The sequence below is a fragment of the Mustela erminea genome, chromosome 11, assembly GCF_009829155.1.
Source record: "Mustela erminea isolate mMusErm1 chromosome 11, mMusErm1.Pri, whole genome shotgun sequence".
In the NCBI taxonomy this organism is placed as follows: domain Eukaryota; kingdom Metazoa; phylum Chordata; class Mammalia; order Carnivora; family Mustelidae; genus Mustela; species Mustela erminea.
Genome location: NC_045624.1, coordinates 32,766,588 through 32,782,738, shown reverse-complemented (window position 1 = coordinate 32,782,738; position 16,151 = coordinate 32,766,588). Strand labels below are relative to the sequence as shown.

Sequence of the window (16,151 nt, the reverse complement as noted above, 5' to 3'; positions counted from 1 at the left end):
TGTATATTCAGGGACTAACATAGTACCTGACACACAATAAAGGACCAATAAATATTTCTTAAATGAATACACGAATATACCAAGAGCAATCTTCCAATTATGGGTTGGGTTGTGTGTACATATTTTAATAAAAACTGAATATTTTTCCATTAATTTTAAAAAACAGATTGTTTAAAAAGCTTCTATTCGTACACTTTTTCACATTTTAGCTGGCAGAGTTGAGGGCTTGATGGGAACATAATCAAGGGCTCAGAATGTACTCGTCGCAGACTGGGTCCATATGGTCACTAGTGGAGAAAGAATCCTATACTCAGGATGCTGACAAGCCTGCAGCAGGCGGCGGTAGGCCACTCTTCCCCCCACCTCCCAGACCGTCCAGCCTCCCGCGCACGCGCAGAGCCGCGTGTCGACCCCACAGGCCGGCTAGAGAGAGGCGGGGCTCCCCGGGCGCGTGCGCGGCGGCCTGGGCTGCGGGCCCCTCCCTTGGCGGGGGCGCGCGGCGCGGAGGACCGCACGGAAAGGGGGAAGTCAGGTGGCCGCTGCCGCCGCCGCCGCCGCGGTTTGTCGCCAGAAGGAAAATGGCGGATCTGGACGAGCAGTTGTCTGATGAGGAGAAGGTAAGAGTGGCGGAGGCGGCGGAGTCCGTCGTCGGGGAGCCAGTAGAGCCCCGGCGTATCAGCCCGGCGTTTGGACGCCCAGAAAGGGCATCGGTCTGTGCCCTCGGCTGCCCTTCCTCCTCTTCTCGTCGCTGCGCCCTAGTGCCTGCCCCTGTCAGTCACCCGAGGCCCCGCGCGGGGGCAGGTCTCTGTCGGGCCTGCTCGCTTCGCTCGGCTCCATGTAGGGTGTGTGCTCTGAAAATAGGAAGTGGGAGCCGGGCGGCGGCGCCTGGCGCGCCGGGCGGGGGCGGGGGGCGCGGAGGGCGGTGGCCGCTGGGGACCCTCTCGTTCCGCCTGGGCCGCGGGGCCCTGCGCCGGGTCTGGGGACTGCAGAGAGGTCCCGGTCCCGGCCTGGGAGCGACCCAAGGGCGGTGGTGAGCTCAAGGGCCTGGCGGGAGACAGTAGCCCGGGTGAGGGGTAAGGGGGAAAAAACCGTTTAGGAAGCAGACCTTCACTTCTCCCTTTTACGCCCCCTCCCAGAAACAAAATGCTTCCTTTTCTGGTTGTCTACGATTTTTTCCTTTCCCGGTGGAAGTCTCTCTCCCTCCCTCCCTCCCCCTCTCCTCCCCCCCCCCCCCCGTTTCTTTTTTCGGCTTTAGCTGTAGGCTTTTGCAGCTCCCGTGTTCCTGGGAGGCAGCGGAGTTGTTCACAAAAAGACCCTCTCCCCATAGTTGGTTTCGGCCGTGGTTGGCATCAGCCCCTCTGGGGGCCGATTTGGTGGCGCTCCACGGTCCTGCTAGGACTTCTGAATGAGGGGAGATTGTGCAACTCCTTTTGCTGTATCTTCGGTGCTGTGACAGCGTCGAAACCAGACGAACGACTTAAATTCTCAGGCGTTTAAAATGAGAAATCTGATCATAGAACTAATTCTCTTATTCTCCTTTTCCCTTGGCTTCTGTAAGGGCCCATTCCCAGGGGAGGTGGGGGACCCTACTAATTTTAAGTATTTTCCGGGAAGGCCTTGACGTTTCACAAACTCAGAAGTGACTGACACATAATCTGTGAATAAGATGGTTTCAGTTTTTGAGATGTCCACTCTTAATTTCACAGCGTTCATTTTTTTTTTTTTTTTAAAGTTCCAAAGCAGTACAGCCATGTAGGAAACACACCTTAATGGTGTTTAAGAAGTCCTAATGTAAGCCTGGGGGTATTTTCAATTGGAACTTTCTGCTCCAAGTGTTTTTATATCCTGTAATGTAAACTTGCACCGAAATATAATGTTTTATCGCTTTCCCAATGTGAATATGCCGAAGTCGGCGGCCTCTTCAGTTTTGGAAATCCATTTTTTTTCCCCCTCTGTGGTCTTTGGTGAAAGTGATAATAAAAGAACAAGATTGGGAGAACTACAAGATTCTCCGTAATTCACAGACCTGGTAGGAGATCCCTGTGTATATAAAAGTTGCTGTGTAGCGTTCACATGTGTTGTATTGGTAAATAACCAGGAGTTGATAACCGAAAATGTACACAGTTGCGTGCACACACGTTTAAAACTAGTGCTAAAAAGTTTTTAAAGGGATTGTCATGTTTTTATTCTAAAATAAAATATACTAAAATAGTGGTTAGTAGTTTAAGTGGCTAGAATCTGGCTGTGGAGAGAGTACTGGGTATGGGAGTTAATGTAGTCCTGCCCCATGTTGTAAAGGTCTAAAATAGCACATTTTTTTCAGAATGAGATGACAGGGTTCCTCATTATCTGGCATTCTCAGGGTACAAAACTCTGTAATGGGGGAGGGGGAGGGCATCTTATTCTCCAAACTTGTGTACACAGTGGTTTAATAGTAAATGGATGAATTCAAATTTGAAGGAATTTGGTGTTTCTGTTTCTATTTTGAGTTTTGTAAGACTATTTTGTAGATATTTTTATATATATTTCATTGCCATATTTAGTAACTTAAGAATAAGACTGACCAAATTTCTGGGCTAAATTCAAGTAACTGGTGAAGTGAAATTCTAACACTCTTCACTTTAGTTACCTAAATGTTCTTTTAATCTTTTGGGAGTAGGTTGGATAAAGAATCAAATAGAATTTTAAAAGGTGGCGTTTTTAATCTAATATTTATTTATTTATTTATTTTTAAAAGATTTTATTTTTCATTTGACAGAGATCACAAGTAGGCAGAGAGAAAGGAAGGGAAGCAGGCTCCCCGCTGAGCAGAGAGCCAGATGTGGAGCTCCATCCCAGAACCCTGGGATCATGACTTGAGCTGAAGGCAGAGGCTTTAACCCACTGAGCCACCCAGGCACCCCTAATCTAATGTTTAAATCATGTTACTTTTTCTGCCACCTTGTTTGTAATTTTCAGAATAAGCTTTAAATACCTGTAAGCTATTGGAATTCCCATTATTGATTGAAGATCTGAAGAAGGGAAGCTGTTAACTTACATAGTACCCATACTTTGTATATGGGTGGCTTGATGATACATTTGAAAATAAGTTGTAAGTTTGAGGTAGGTTTTATAATTACAGTTTCACAGAAAAGTAAATTAACGTTTCAGAAGCTTTAAGTGATTCACTTAAGGACACCTAGCTAGGAAGTGGTGGAAGTGGTATTTAATCCTGTTTGTCAGAATCCAAAGTTGGTGCTCTAACCCTTAAGAATTGATAATAGTAACCTTTTCTGGGTTTAGCTTTGATTTTAATTTGTTGACAGCTTATATTGAAAAAGGAGAAATAATAGTTCTTTTTGTTTTTAATAAAAATTGTAGCTACCTAACATTAAATAGTGTTGGGTTCTAAATTTAGTGTTGGGTTTGATAATTTTGGAACAAAGTTTATTATTTAACACATTTAAAAATTTTGTGTTACTGGCATACTTTCATATATGCTCTAAGGTAGGAAGCTTTTTAGAAATTAATCTAGCATAACATCTTTGCTTTTTTTTTTTTTAAAGATTTTATTTATCTATTTGACAGAGAGAAATCACAAGTAGACAGAGAGGCAAGCAGAGAGAGAGAGGGAAGCAGGCTCCCAGCTGAGCAGAGAGCCCGATGCGGGACTCGATCCCAGGACCCTGAGATCATGACCTGAGCTGAAGGCAGCGGCTTAACCCACTGAGCCACCCAGGCGCCCACATCTTTGCTTTTTAAAACCACGTATAAATGCTTTGTGAGGATACCACTATGAAATTTAATAACCTTTTCATCTTTGGCCAGGTTATAGGTTAATAGAAAATAATATTATCTGAAGAAGCACAGTGAAGTGCTTTGAAGTTACTCATTTGTTGTAGCATGTCCCACAGATCTTTTTACATAGTTTAGAAACTCTAGGCCAAAAAACAGTTTATGTTTTCCATTCCTGGGGTCAGCCACATTGTACAGTAAAGCAATTTTGTGAATTTGAAATTGTGGAATAAGGCTAAAAGCAGAAGCATGATTCCATTTCACACCCCTCCTTACAGAGGGAAGTCACTCCAAAGCTCCAGAAGGAAGACATTTAGTTATTGATTGGAAAGGATCTTTTTGGTTTTTTTCCTTATAACCCCTCTTACCTTTCCCTAGTGATATGAGTGATCCATTTCCATAGCTTCATCTTTTATATCTTTGTGAATGTGTCTCATGTCCATAGCTCAGCACTGACTTCTCTTCTGATCACTAGTCACACATTTTTATTGGGTGGTTCTTTAAACAGGAGACAGTTAATGAGATGTGTTCAGATGGAACTTTCCTAAAAGTAAATTCATAAACTCCTCTCCCCTTTTCTCCTATGCAGAGTGGATCAGAAATCTCTTTCCGCTCATTTTTCTCTTTATCTTTTTCCATTTTTCTGGTCATCCAAATTTTTAACTTCAGCTTTATTTTAACCTTTGTCTCCTTGAGCTCTGTACCTTACAGTCTGTTTCTGAATTTTCTTGTCACTCCTATCATCAAAATTTGTCTTATGCAAGTAATTTATTTTTTGTTTGAAAAGATATTCCATTTATATCAATTTTTAGTTTTTACCTCTCAGTTGACCAGACTATTAAATTAATTGTTGTTATTTATGTTATTAACTACTGTTGTTCAGTAACAAAATTACTGTATGAACAGAGTGCAAATTGATTGCACCTGTTCTGTAACTACTTGGTTAAGGAAGGGGAGGAAAAGTAGGGTCAGAAGACTGTCTTGCAGGGGCGCCTGGGTGGCTCAGTGGGTTAAAGCCTCTGCCTTCGGCTCAGGTCATGATCCCAGGGTCCTGGGATGGAGCCCGGTGTCGGGCTCTCTGCTCCTCGGGGAGCCTGCTTCCTCCTCTCTCTCTCTCTCTCTGCCTGCCTCTCTGTCTGCTTGTGATTTCTCTCTCTCTGTCAAATAAATAAAATCTTAAAAAAAAAAAAAAAAAAGAAGACTGTCTTGCAGCTGGTCTTTCCCTTGTATTTGCCACTGCTAGGCTTTTATTATAAACTTCTAGACTAATTCTTCCAATTTCCTGTATCTAAGCCATGTTTTAATATGTCGTTTTTGTATTATTCCCAAACTTGTAGTTGCTGGATACTCCATTGCCTTTGCAAGGAAGCCCAACTCTTGAAAATAGTATTCCTGGCTTTGTATTCCATTCCTACCTAAATAGTTCTGACTCCAGTACATACACTGTTATTTAATCGTGCTGTGAATTGAAAGAGACCTGCATACTAGTCCATGTCTAGCTCCTTAAGTAAAGTATGTAACCTCTCAGCCTCAGTTTCCTCTGAAATGTGGAGATATGTGTAAATGGTATCCGCCATATGGTAAACACATACTAAGTTTTTTTTTTTTTTTTTTTTTTTCTGCTGATGACTTCTTATCCACTTGGAGTATTGGAACTGTTTCCTGGTCTATGCTCTTTGATGAGAATCTTAGGTATCCCTCAGGATTTATGTCAGATCACATGACTGGCTATAACATACCATTAGTATTTTTTTTTTTTTAAGATTCTCTTTATTTATTTGACAGAGAGAGCACAAGCAGGCAGAGCAGCAGGCAGAGGGAGAGGGAGAACCACGCACCCTCTCTTCCAGAAGGAGAACCTTCTGAGCAGAGAGACCGACATAAGGCTTGATCCCAGAACCCTGGGATCGTGACCTGAGTTGAAGGCAGCCGCTTAACCTACTGAGCCACCTAGGCACCCCGACATCTCATTAGTATTAAATACAGTTTTGCATAATAGTTATCTGCTTAACTGACTTTTTTTCTCTCGTTCTGTTGGAATTCCTACATGCAGAAGTATCTTTAGCATCTGTCATTATGCTGCATGTGGTGACAAAAGGGTTCAATGAGTGAATGAACAAAGGAATCATGAATTCACAAAATTAAAAACAGTTTTATGAAAAGTAGAAGTAGCATATGGGGTGCCTGGGTGACACAGTTGGTTAAGCATCTGACTCCACTCAGGTCATGATCTCAGGGTCCTGAGATCAAGCACTCTGTCAACTCTGTGAGGGGTCTTTTTGGGATTCTGTCTCTCCCTCTCCCCTTCCTGCTTATGCTTTCTTTCTCTCTCTCTCATTAATTAAAAAAATGAATAAATAAATTGTTTTTTAAAAAAAGAAGTAGGGGGGTGCCTGGGTGGCTCATTCGGTTAAGCAGCTGCCTTTGGCTCAGATCATGATCCCAGAGTCCTGGGATTGAGCCCCACATCAAGCTCCCTGCTTGGCAGAGGGCCTGCCTACCGCTCTGCCTACTCGTGCTCTTTATCTCTCTGTCAAATAAATAAATAAAATATTTTTAAAAGTATAATAATTTAAAAAATTAAAAAGTAGAATATGAAGTAAAGATTTTGAGGGAAAATTTAGTGTACCTAAATTTTCATTTCTAAATAAAGCTTTAGATTTTAAAGATTTAGATAATTGAATGAAATTTTTGGTGCTCTTTAAGGTAACAGGTGATGATACTGGCTATAGTTCAAATCATTTACACATGCTAAATATTCTTCATAAGTAGTTTATATAGTTCTCCCTCATTACACAGTCATAATTTAGTTTCACAAATTTTGTTCATGTTTGAAAGTAATATAAGTTGCCATCATAATTACTGTAAAATTTATTGTGTTCTTACTAACCAAAAAGTAAACTAAACCATTAAGCTATTAATATAGAAAATATTCATTCCTCGTTTCATTCAGTAGATAAATGAATTGTCATTGCACCAATAAAGTGTAAAAATTCCTACAGCAAACAGAAGCTTGATGGTTGCTGTACCATTAGTGGAGTTTTTCAGACTGCACATTAAAGCAAATTAGTAGTACTTGTTCAGTGCTTTTGGGAGCCATTTCTGCATAAAATAAGGATAGTTAGATACATAGAATATTGCATTTTAATGTAAAAACATGGAATATAAAAACCCTTAGACTGCAGAGTAGTTTTTAAAGTTGAAAAGCATGATGGGAAAATTTGACATACGGTTCTGTGATCTGACCTAAAGGCCTGATTGCCTGAAGCAGTAACTTACTGCAGAAGTTTATTGCATTTCAGAAAAAACCATCTATCGTTGTCAGAAAAGGAGAATTTCACAAATTTTGTTTTGAAGGTTAGATGTACAATCTTTACCTTCTTTCTCTTATGACACTTACATGTTTCACTGTGGACCTAATGATAGAACTTTCCTTATACGTTTTAGTTTACTATGTTTGTATAGACAAGGAATGGAAATAATTTCAAAAACTACCTCTCCATTTGTATTTTTACCAAATATATCATACTTAATTTACTACAGTACCCATAGTTTTCCATATTTTAAGATCTCTGGAATTAGGCTGCATTGTACAATCAATGGCTTATGATACTAATCAGTAGCATTTCCCTTTTTTAGTGGTGCATTAAATTATGCCTCTTACATTGATTGTGAATCAAGGTAAGCAAGGATATAATGTGACAACTAACAACCTAAAATCTTAGCATGAGTGGGTTTGGGAAGGGAATTTTATATGACATTTCCTCATTCTATATAATATGTCTAATGTGGGTCAGCACCAGAAAGGTCCTGCTTAGTGAAGTCTCAGAGTTTTGGGCTTTTGGAGGTTTTCATTGTAAACTTGGGCTTTTTGGTATGTATACACAGTGGAATATTATTCCGCCATGAGCAAAGATAATATCTTGCCACTTGTGACAACATGGAAGGACCTTGAACACATTGTGCTAAGAAGGTAAGTCAGAGAAGGATAGGTTCTGTATGATACCACTTATATGTGAAATCTAAAAAAGCCAAACCTGTTAAAAAAGAGCAAAAGAAACCCACCAAAAAACAGAAGTTGGAGGTATAATATTGATGGTATTTAAGGGTACAAATTTAAGGGTACAAAGGTATTTAAGGGTAATAAGTAGTACATAAGCCACAGAGATGTAATGTACAGTATAATGAGTATAGACAGCAATGTAATATATATACTGTAATGATATAAAGTAGTAGTAATGGTAAGTATTGCGTTAATGGCAGTCATATTACAATATATGAATGTATCAAAGTAAAATGTTATACACCTTAAGTTTACAAAATGTAGCATGTTATAGTTATCAAAACAGAAAAAAATCTTAAACTTTCTTCCTAAGTCCTGGCAACAGTGGGAAGGAAATGTGGTGAATAGCAAGCACACTGATTTTTGTTTTCATTTTATAAATTTTTATTTCTTTATTTATTATTGAGGGGGATGGACGGAGCGGGGAGAGAGAGAGAATCTTAAGCAGGACTCGATCTCACAACTCTGGGATCATGACCTGAGCCAAAATCAGGAGTCAGATACTTAACCAACTGAGCCACTAGGCACTCCAGCACACTGGTTTATAAAGTTTCTCCTCCCCCACCACACATACGTTTGGAGCTCACTACATTCTGCCCAGGTTTCAGTTAGCTGAAGCAGGTTTCATCTATAAACTTAATTTCGGAGGGCTTGGAAGGAAAGGAGAACTGCAGTATTTGTGAGTAGCAGTAGTAATACCATAGAGTAGGTTTTAAACTCACTGAAGGTTGGTGATTTGATCACCTGTTTGGTAGACACAAGGGTAAGATTATGGATTCACAGATATATTTTATATGTGTTTGTGTGTATATATATGTATATGTTTGGTAGAGCATCAAAAAGTAGTCAGTTCATAGAAATTGAGAAGATAGAAAAATTACTTGTACCTAGGAGGATGGTAGACATCAGTTGGGGTACAAGCTCCTGCCAGAGCACAACACAGGCTCTGTGTTGTGGAAATAGGAAATAGGAAACTGGGAACAAAACAAAGTATAAGTTATATCAGGTACTTTGTAAGTAAGAGATGCAAAGGTGAACTGTTCTGTTAAATTAGTAGAGGGTTTCTTAACCTCAACATTGCTGACATCTGAGGCCAGATAACATTGTGAGGGCTGTCTTGTACATTGTGGGATGTTTAATAGCATCCTTGGCCCACATGGTACCAGTAGCACCCTCTTCCCCCCTGTAATGATAATCAGAATGTTTTCCTGTAGGGCAGAATTGTCTGTGGTTGAGAACCATGGGTCTAGACAGATTGGAGCTAGTAAGAACAGTGGGAACCTGGGTTAAGTGTTAAGATCTGGCTTACAGTAGTTTCACAAGACACTAAGAAAAATACGATTGCTAACAGATTTCGGAGTTGGAATCAACAGAATTTGGTGAATGAATGTAGGGAGAAATGGGAGAATCAGGGTAACTCTGAATGTTAAAATTTGGGTAACTGAGAAGTGGTACCACCACTAACAGCTAGGGGATTCAGGAAGGTGGACAGCTGGGAGGAATAATGTTGAGTTTGATTTGAGTTATACTGAGTCTGAGATGCCCACCAAATACCTCTTTGAACTTGCCTAGAAGATAGGGAATAGAAATGGAGCCTGGAAAGAACCGTCAGGCCTAGACATTTTAAAGATTTTTTATTTATTTATTTGACAGGCAGAGATTACAGATAGGCAGAGAGGCAGGCAGAGAGAGAGAGGAGGAAGCAGGCTCTCCGCTGAGCAGAGAGCCCGATGCGGGGCTTGATCCCAGGAGCCTGGGATCATGACCTGAGCCGAAGGCAGAGGCTTTAACCCACTGAGCCACCCAGGCGCCCCAGGCCTAGACATTTTATATAGATTTGAGAATCCCCTCTTGTGGGTTAAAGCCACAAAATGGGATAAGACGTTTAGGAGAAGCTTGGACATAGCAAAGAGGAGAGGTGTCAGAGAGTATATACTGTTGGATATACTATTATTTAGAAAATAAAAGAAGGAGAGGAAGAGGTGCGGGATGATTGTTGAAGTGGAAGTATATATGTAGCACAGAGTATGTGCTCATTTACAGAACTTGAGGAGTTCCAGAAGGAGCAGTACCAGTATTACAGAGATTAAAAGGAATATAGTTTGTACTTAAGGTACAGGGATATAAAACAAATTTTATCTGCTGTATGCCACTATGTATACTATATTAATTAATCTTGCAATTGTCAGAGTAATTCTGTTACTATCCATTTTATAGGAAAACTGCAGATAAGGCTGACTAAGTGGTGGATGGGAGATCACTGATAACCTCTTTTTTTTGTTTAAGTTTTTATTTAAATTCCAGCTGTTAGCATACAGTGTAATATTAATTTCAGATGCATGGGATAGTGATTTCATACTAACACCACCCAGTGCTCATCACAAGTGCACTCCTAATCCCCATCACTTATTTAAACCATCTCTTCACCCACCTCCCTTCTGGTAACCGTCAGTTCGTTCTCTATAGTTAAGAGTCTGTTTCTTGATTTGCCTCTCTCTCTTTCTCTTTTTGTTTCCTTTTGCTCATTTGTTTTGTTGCTTAAATTCCACATATCGTTAGGCCATATGGTATTTGATTTTCTCTGACTGACGTATTTTGCTTAGCATAGTACTTTCTGGCTCCATCCATGTCATTCTTTTTATGGTTGAGTAATATTCCATTTATACATATACATATACAAAGATAAAAATCTTTTTTATCCATTTGTCAACCTCTTGGGCACTTGGGCTGTTTTCATAATTTGGCTGTTGTAGATAATGCTGCTATAAATACAGGGGTGCATGTATCCCTTTGAATTAGTGTTCTGATATTCTTTGGGTAAATACCCAGTATACAACTGCTGGTTCAAAGGGCAGTTCTGTTTTTAAGTTTTTGAGGAACCTTCATATTGTTTTCTACAATGGCTGCACCAGTTTGCATTCCCACTAACAATGCAGGAGGGTTCCCTTTTCCATATCCTTGCCAACACCTGTTGTTCCCTGTGTTGTTGATTTTAATCATTCTGACAGGTGTGAGGTTATCTCATTGTAGTTCTGATTTGCATTTCCCTAATGATGAGTGATATTGAGCATCTTTTCATGTGTCTACTGGCCATCTATATGTTTTCTTTGGGAAAAGATCTGTTCATGTCTTCTGCCCATTTTTTTGGATTATTCATTTTATGAGTGTTGAGTTTTGTAAGTTTATATATTTTGGATACTAGCCCTTTATCAGATATGTTATTTGCAAATATCTTCTCCCATTTTGTAGATTGCCTTTTAGTTTTACTGATTGTTTCCTTTGCCCTGCAGAAGTTTTTTATGTTGATGTCCCAATAGTTTATTTTTGCTTTTGTTTCCCTAGCCTCAGGAGACATACCTTTTTTTTTTTTTTTTTAAAGGAAGGAATATAACAATTTATTAAGTGAAAACAAATGCTAAGCAGTACGTAGAGGACAAATAACCCAGTTTCTTCAACATAATAATGACATTTAAACAAAATGGAGGGAAACTATAATACATTAAAAGAAACTTAAGAGACATATTGGATCCTGATTTAAGAAAATGCCTTGGAGCGGGGCAGCCTCTGGGAGGGTCTAGAAGCTGAGCTCGGGAACAGGGCTCCCCTGTATTATCAAGTCCTAAATTTTGGAATGACCGAGAAGACCTATTTAAAAAGAAGGTGTTCAGTTAGAATGGCCAAAATTAACAAAACAGGAAACAACATGTGTTGGAGAGGATTTGGAGAAAGGGGAACCGTCTTACACTGTTGGTGGGAATGCAAATTGGTGCAGCCTCTTTGGAGAACAGTGTGGAGATTTCTCAAGAAATTAAAAATAGAGCTTCCCTCTGACCCTGCAATTGCACTCCTGGGTATTTACCCCAAGGATACAGATGCCATGAAAAGAAGGGCCATCTGTACCCCCAATGTTTATAGCAGTAATGGCCACTGTCACCAAACTATGGAAAGAACCAAGATGCCCTTCAACGGACGAATGGATAAGGAAGATGTGGTCCATATACACTATGGAGTATTATGCCTCCATCAGAAAGGATGAATACCCAACTTTTGTAGCAACATGGACGGGACTGGAAGAGATTATGCTGAGTGAAATAAGTCAAGCAGAGAGAGTCAATTATCATATGTTTTCACTTATTTGTGGAGCATAACAAATATCATGGAGGACAAGGGGTGTTAGAGAGGAGAAGGGAGTTGGGGAAGGGGAGGTAAATCACGAGAGACTATGGACTCTGAAAAACAATCTGAGGGGTTTGAAGTGGCGGGGGGGGTGGGAGGTTGGGGTACCAGGTGGTGGGTATTATAGAGGGCACGGATTGCATGGAGCACTGGGTGTGGTGAAAAAATAATGAATACTATTTTTCTGAAAATAAATAAATTGAAAAAAAAAAAGTATTTAAAGTAACTTATGAAAAACCTTGTCCCTCCAATCCAAGTTCCCAGAGTGAAGCAGGGTTAACTGTTCAATAAACTTCTTTCAGATGTTTTCCTACAAAAAAATAAAAAAAATAAAAAGAAGGTGTTACAGCCGATATAAAAGAAGTTGCTACCTTTGTTCTCTTCTAGGATTTTTATGGTTTCTGGTCTCACATTTAGGTCTTTAATCCATTTTGAGTTTATTTTTGTGTATGACATAAGAAAGTGGTCCAGTTTCTTTTTTTTTTTTTGGATGTCCAGTATTTCCAACACCATTTGTTGAAGAGACTTTTTCTCACTGGATGTCCTTTCCTGCTATGTCAGAGATTAATTGCCCATAATTGTGGGTTCATTTCTGGGTTTTCTGTTCTGTCCTATTGATCTGTATTTTTGTGCCAGGACTATCCTGTTTTGATTACTGCAGCTTTGTAATATAACTTGAAGTTCAGAATTGTGATTCCTCTAGCTTTGCTTTTCAAGATTGGTTTGGCTCTTAGGGCTTTTTTATGGTTCCACATAAATTTTGGGATTTTTTTTTGTTCTAGTTCTATGAAAAATGCTGGTATTTTGATAGGCATTGCATTAAAGGCTTAGATCACTTTGGGTGGTACAGAAATTTTAACAGTATTTGTGTTCTTCGAGTCCATGAACATGGAATGGCTTTCGATTTCTTTGTGTTTTTGATTTTATTTATTTATTTATTTATTTATTGTAGAGGGAAGGAGACAGCACTTGCATGAGGTAGGGGGAGGAGCAGAGGGGGAGGGAGAGGGAGGGAAAAGAATCTTAAGCAGATTCTGCTCTAATTGAGGACCCTGATGTGGGGTTGGATCAGGATCATGACCTGAGCCAAAACCAAGAATCTGATTCTTAATTGACTGACCCACCCAGGTATACCTCTTTATCAGTGTTTTATAGTTTTCAGAGTACAGGTCTTTCACTTCTGTGGTTAAGTTTAATCCTAGGTATCCTATTATTTTTGGTGCAGTTGTAATTAGGATTGATTCCTTGATTTCTGTCTGTTGCTTCATTATTGGTGTGTAGAAATGCAACAGATTTCTGTACTTTGATTTTCACTTATCATGTCTAGCAGGTTTTTGCTGGAGTCTTTTGAGTTTTCTGTATAGAGTAAATGTTTTCTGCAAATAGTGAAAGTTTTACCTTTTCCTTACCTTTTTGGATGCTTTCTGTTTCTTTTTGTCTGATAGCTGTGGCTAGGACTTCCAGGACTATGTTAAATAAGATGACAGTAGAATCTCTGTCTTGTTCATGACCATCGAAGAAAAGCTCTCAGTTTTTCCCCTTTCAGGATGGTACTATCTGGGTTTTTTGTACATGGCCTTTATTACTTTGAGGTGTATTCCCTCTAAACCTACTTTGTTGAGTGTTTTTATTATGAATGGAAGTTGTACTTTGTCAACTGCTTTTTCTGCATCTATTGAAATGATCTTCTGGTCCTTAACCTTTCTTGTGTTAGTGATGTATCACATTGATTTGTACATTAAACCACCTGATTGGAATAAATCCCACTTAATTGTGGTAAATGATTTTTTTAATGTATTGCTGGATTTGGTTTGTTAGTATTTTGTGGAGGATTTTTGCATCTATGTTCATTAGAGATACTGGCCTATAGGTTTTGTTCTTTGGGGGGTTTTGTTGTTGTTCTGTTGTTTTGTTTTTGTGGTCTCTTTATCTGGTTTTCGTATCAGGGTAATGCAGGCCTTAGAATGAATTTGGAAGTTTTCCTTCCTCTTCTATTTTATGGAAAAAAAAATTTTTTTTTTTAAGATTTTATTTATTTATTGAACAGACAGAGATCACAAGTAGGCAGAGAGGCAGGCATGGGTGGGGGTGGGTAGGATAGGGAGCAGACTCCCTGCTGAGCAGAGAACCTGATGTGGGGCTCCATCCCAGCACCTTGAGATCATGACCTGAGCTGAAGGCAGAGGCTTAAGGCACTGAGCCACCCTGGTGCCCATATTTTGTGGAATAGTTTGAGACAAATAGGTGTTAATTCTTTAAATGTTTGGTAGAGTTTGTCTGTGAAGACATACGGTCCTGGACTTTTGTGTTTTGGGAGTTTTTTGAGTACTGATTCAGTTTCTTTGGTGGTTATCAGTCTGTTCAAGTTTTCTATATCTTCCTGTTTCAGTTTTGGTAATTTATATGTTTGTAGGAATTTATTAATTTCTTCTAGGTTGTCCCAATTTGTTGGCCTATAGTTTCTCATAATCTCTTTTAAGTATTGTATTTCTGTGGTGTTGGTTGTTATTTCTCCTAATTTGTGATTTTATTTATTTGGGTCCTTTCCATTTTCTTTTTGGTAAATCTGGCTAGAGGTTTATCAATTTTACTAATTTTTTGAAAGAACCAGTTACTGATTTCGTTGATTTATTCTATTGATTTTTTTTTTTAAGTTTCCATGCCATTTATTTCTGCTCTAATCTTTATTATTTCCTTCCAGTGGTGGCCTTTAAGAGGGCAATTTTACTAGAGTTTGGAGCAGGAAGAAGATAAAGAAAAGCCAGATTACCCAAGTCTGAAAAGTGTGTATATGCTTTCTTTCTTGCAGAAATGGCCTTTCAGTCATTTCTTGCGAGGTAAACTGCTCATCTTCAATAAGCAGACCCAAAGACTTCTTCATTCCTGTGTATCTTGGCCTATCTGTGCTCCCTTAACAATTTGTATATACCTTTGTTACAACATTTACTGATTTTAATTGGTTTACCTGATTTTCTTACTTTCTTTGTTCTTCAGGAGCAGGCCCTGTGTTTTGCTCCTCTCTGTAATTCCAGTAGAGTGCCTGGTATACATTATACTAGTGGTTTCCTTTTTTTTTTTCTTTTTAAGATTTTTATTTATTTGTCAGAGAGAGAGAGAGAGAAAGCGTAAGCAGGGGTAGAGGCAGATAGAGGGAGAAACAGGCTTCCCACTGAGCAAGGAGCCCAGCGTTGAACTCATGACCTGAGCAGAAGGCACCACTTAGCCAGCTGGGCCTCCCAGGGCCCCTGTACTCGTGGTTTTCAACTCTAGCTGCAGATTACAGTTGGAGAGTCTATAAACAAACATGGATACACAAACTTCACTTACAGGTGAGGCCTGGAGCCTTTGTACCCTTCTGAGAAAAAAAGAAAAAGCCTCCTAGATGATACGAATGTGCCACTGGGGTTGACTTTCACTGTATTAGATGTTCAGTAAGTGTTGACTAAAGAAAAGTAGGACATGGTGCCAGTAAGTATAAATTATTCTTGAAAACGCTTGGTAGTGAAACAGAAGAAAAAAAATAGGCATTACTGCCTCAAAATTTTTACTACTATTTAGGAGTACTTTTTTTTAAGATAGAAAAAAATTTAGGAATGTTCATGGACTAAGGGGAATGATTCAGGAGAGAGAAATAATTGAAAATTTAAGATAAATGATCATTCATAACTTTTCTTTTTTTAGTTAATGATAATGCCTACTTTGGATTTGTGGGTTTTTTACTCTTTTAAGTAAATGGTAAAAACATATTTAAAGAAAAATTACAACAGTTCAGTATTCTGTATTTATCTGGATGATTAGTGCATGCCAGGATACTGGGGATTTTGATGGTATCTTCTTACACCAGGTGTGCCTTTTCTTCTCTTTACATTTATTGCAACACTGAAAGAACCAAGGATTTGAGAACTTCTGTAGAAAAATAAGGCATCACTGCTCCACAGTATTGAGCCACAAGTAGTCATCTTTCTGGATATTGTGACTAATTTCTTCCCATCCCTGTGGTAAATGTTTGGTTTCTACACTGTTGGTCCAGCATGATGTGCAGATTCCACATGCTCATCAGAATTATTTGCTTTGCTTATCATCTGGCCTCTTGATCAAACTGGAAAGTGTATAGAGAAACTCGTTTCTTTCGGTAGCC

General features: G+C 39.3%; 1 protein-coding gene across 1 annotated transcript in view; it reads left to right on the top strand.

The window, feature by feature from the left end:
* Positions 1–304: 304 nt before the first annotated feature.
* The window catches only part of CAPZA2 (capping actin protein of muscle Z-line subunit alpha 2), a 61,480-nt gene continuing 45,633 nt past the window's right edge, over positions 305–16,151 (top strand). Inside the window, exon 1 of the mRNA XM_032304447.1 lies at positions 305–617. Coding sequence (XP_032160338.1) covers positions 579–617 — 39 coding nt within the window. The 5' untranslated portion in view covers positions 305–578. The remainder of the gene's footprint in view (positions 618–16,151) is intronic.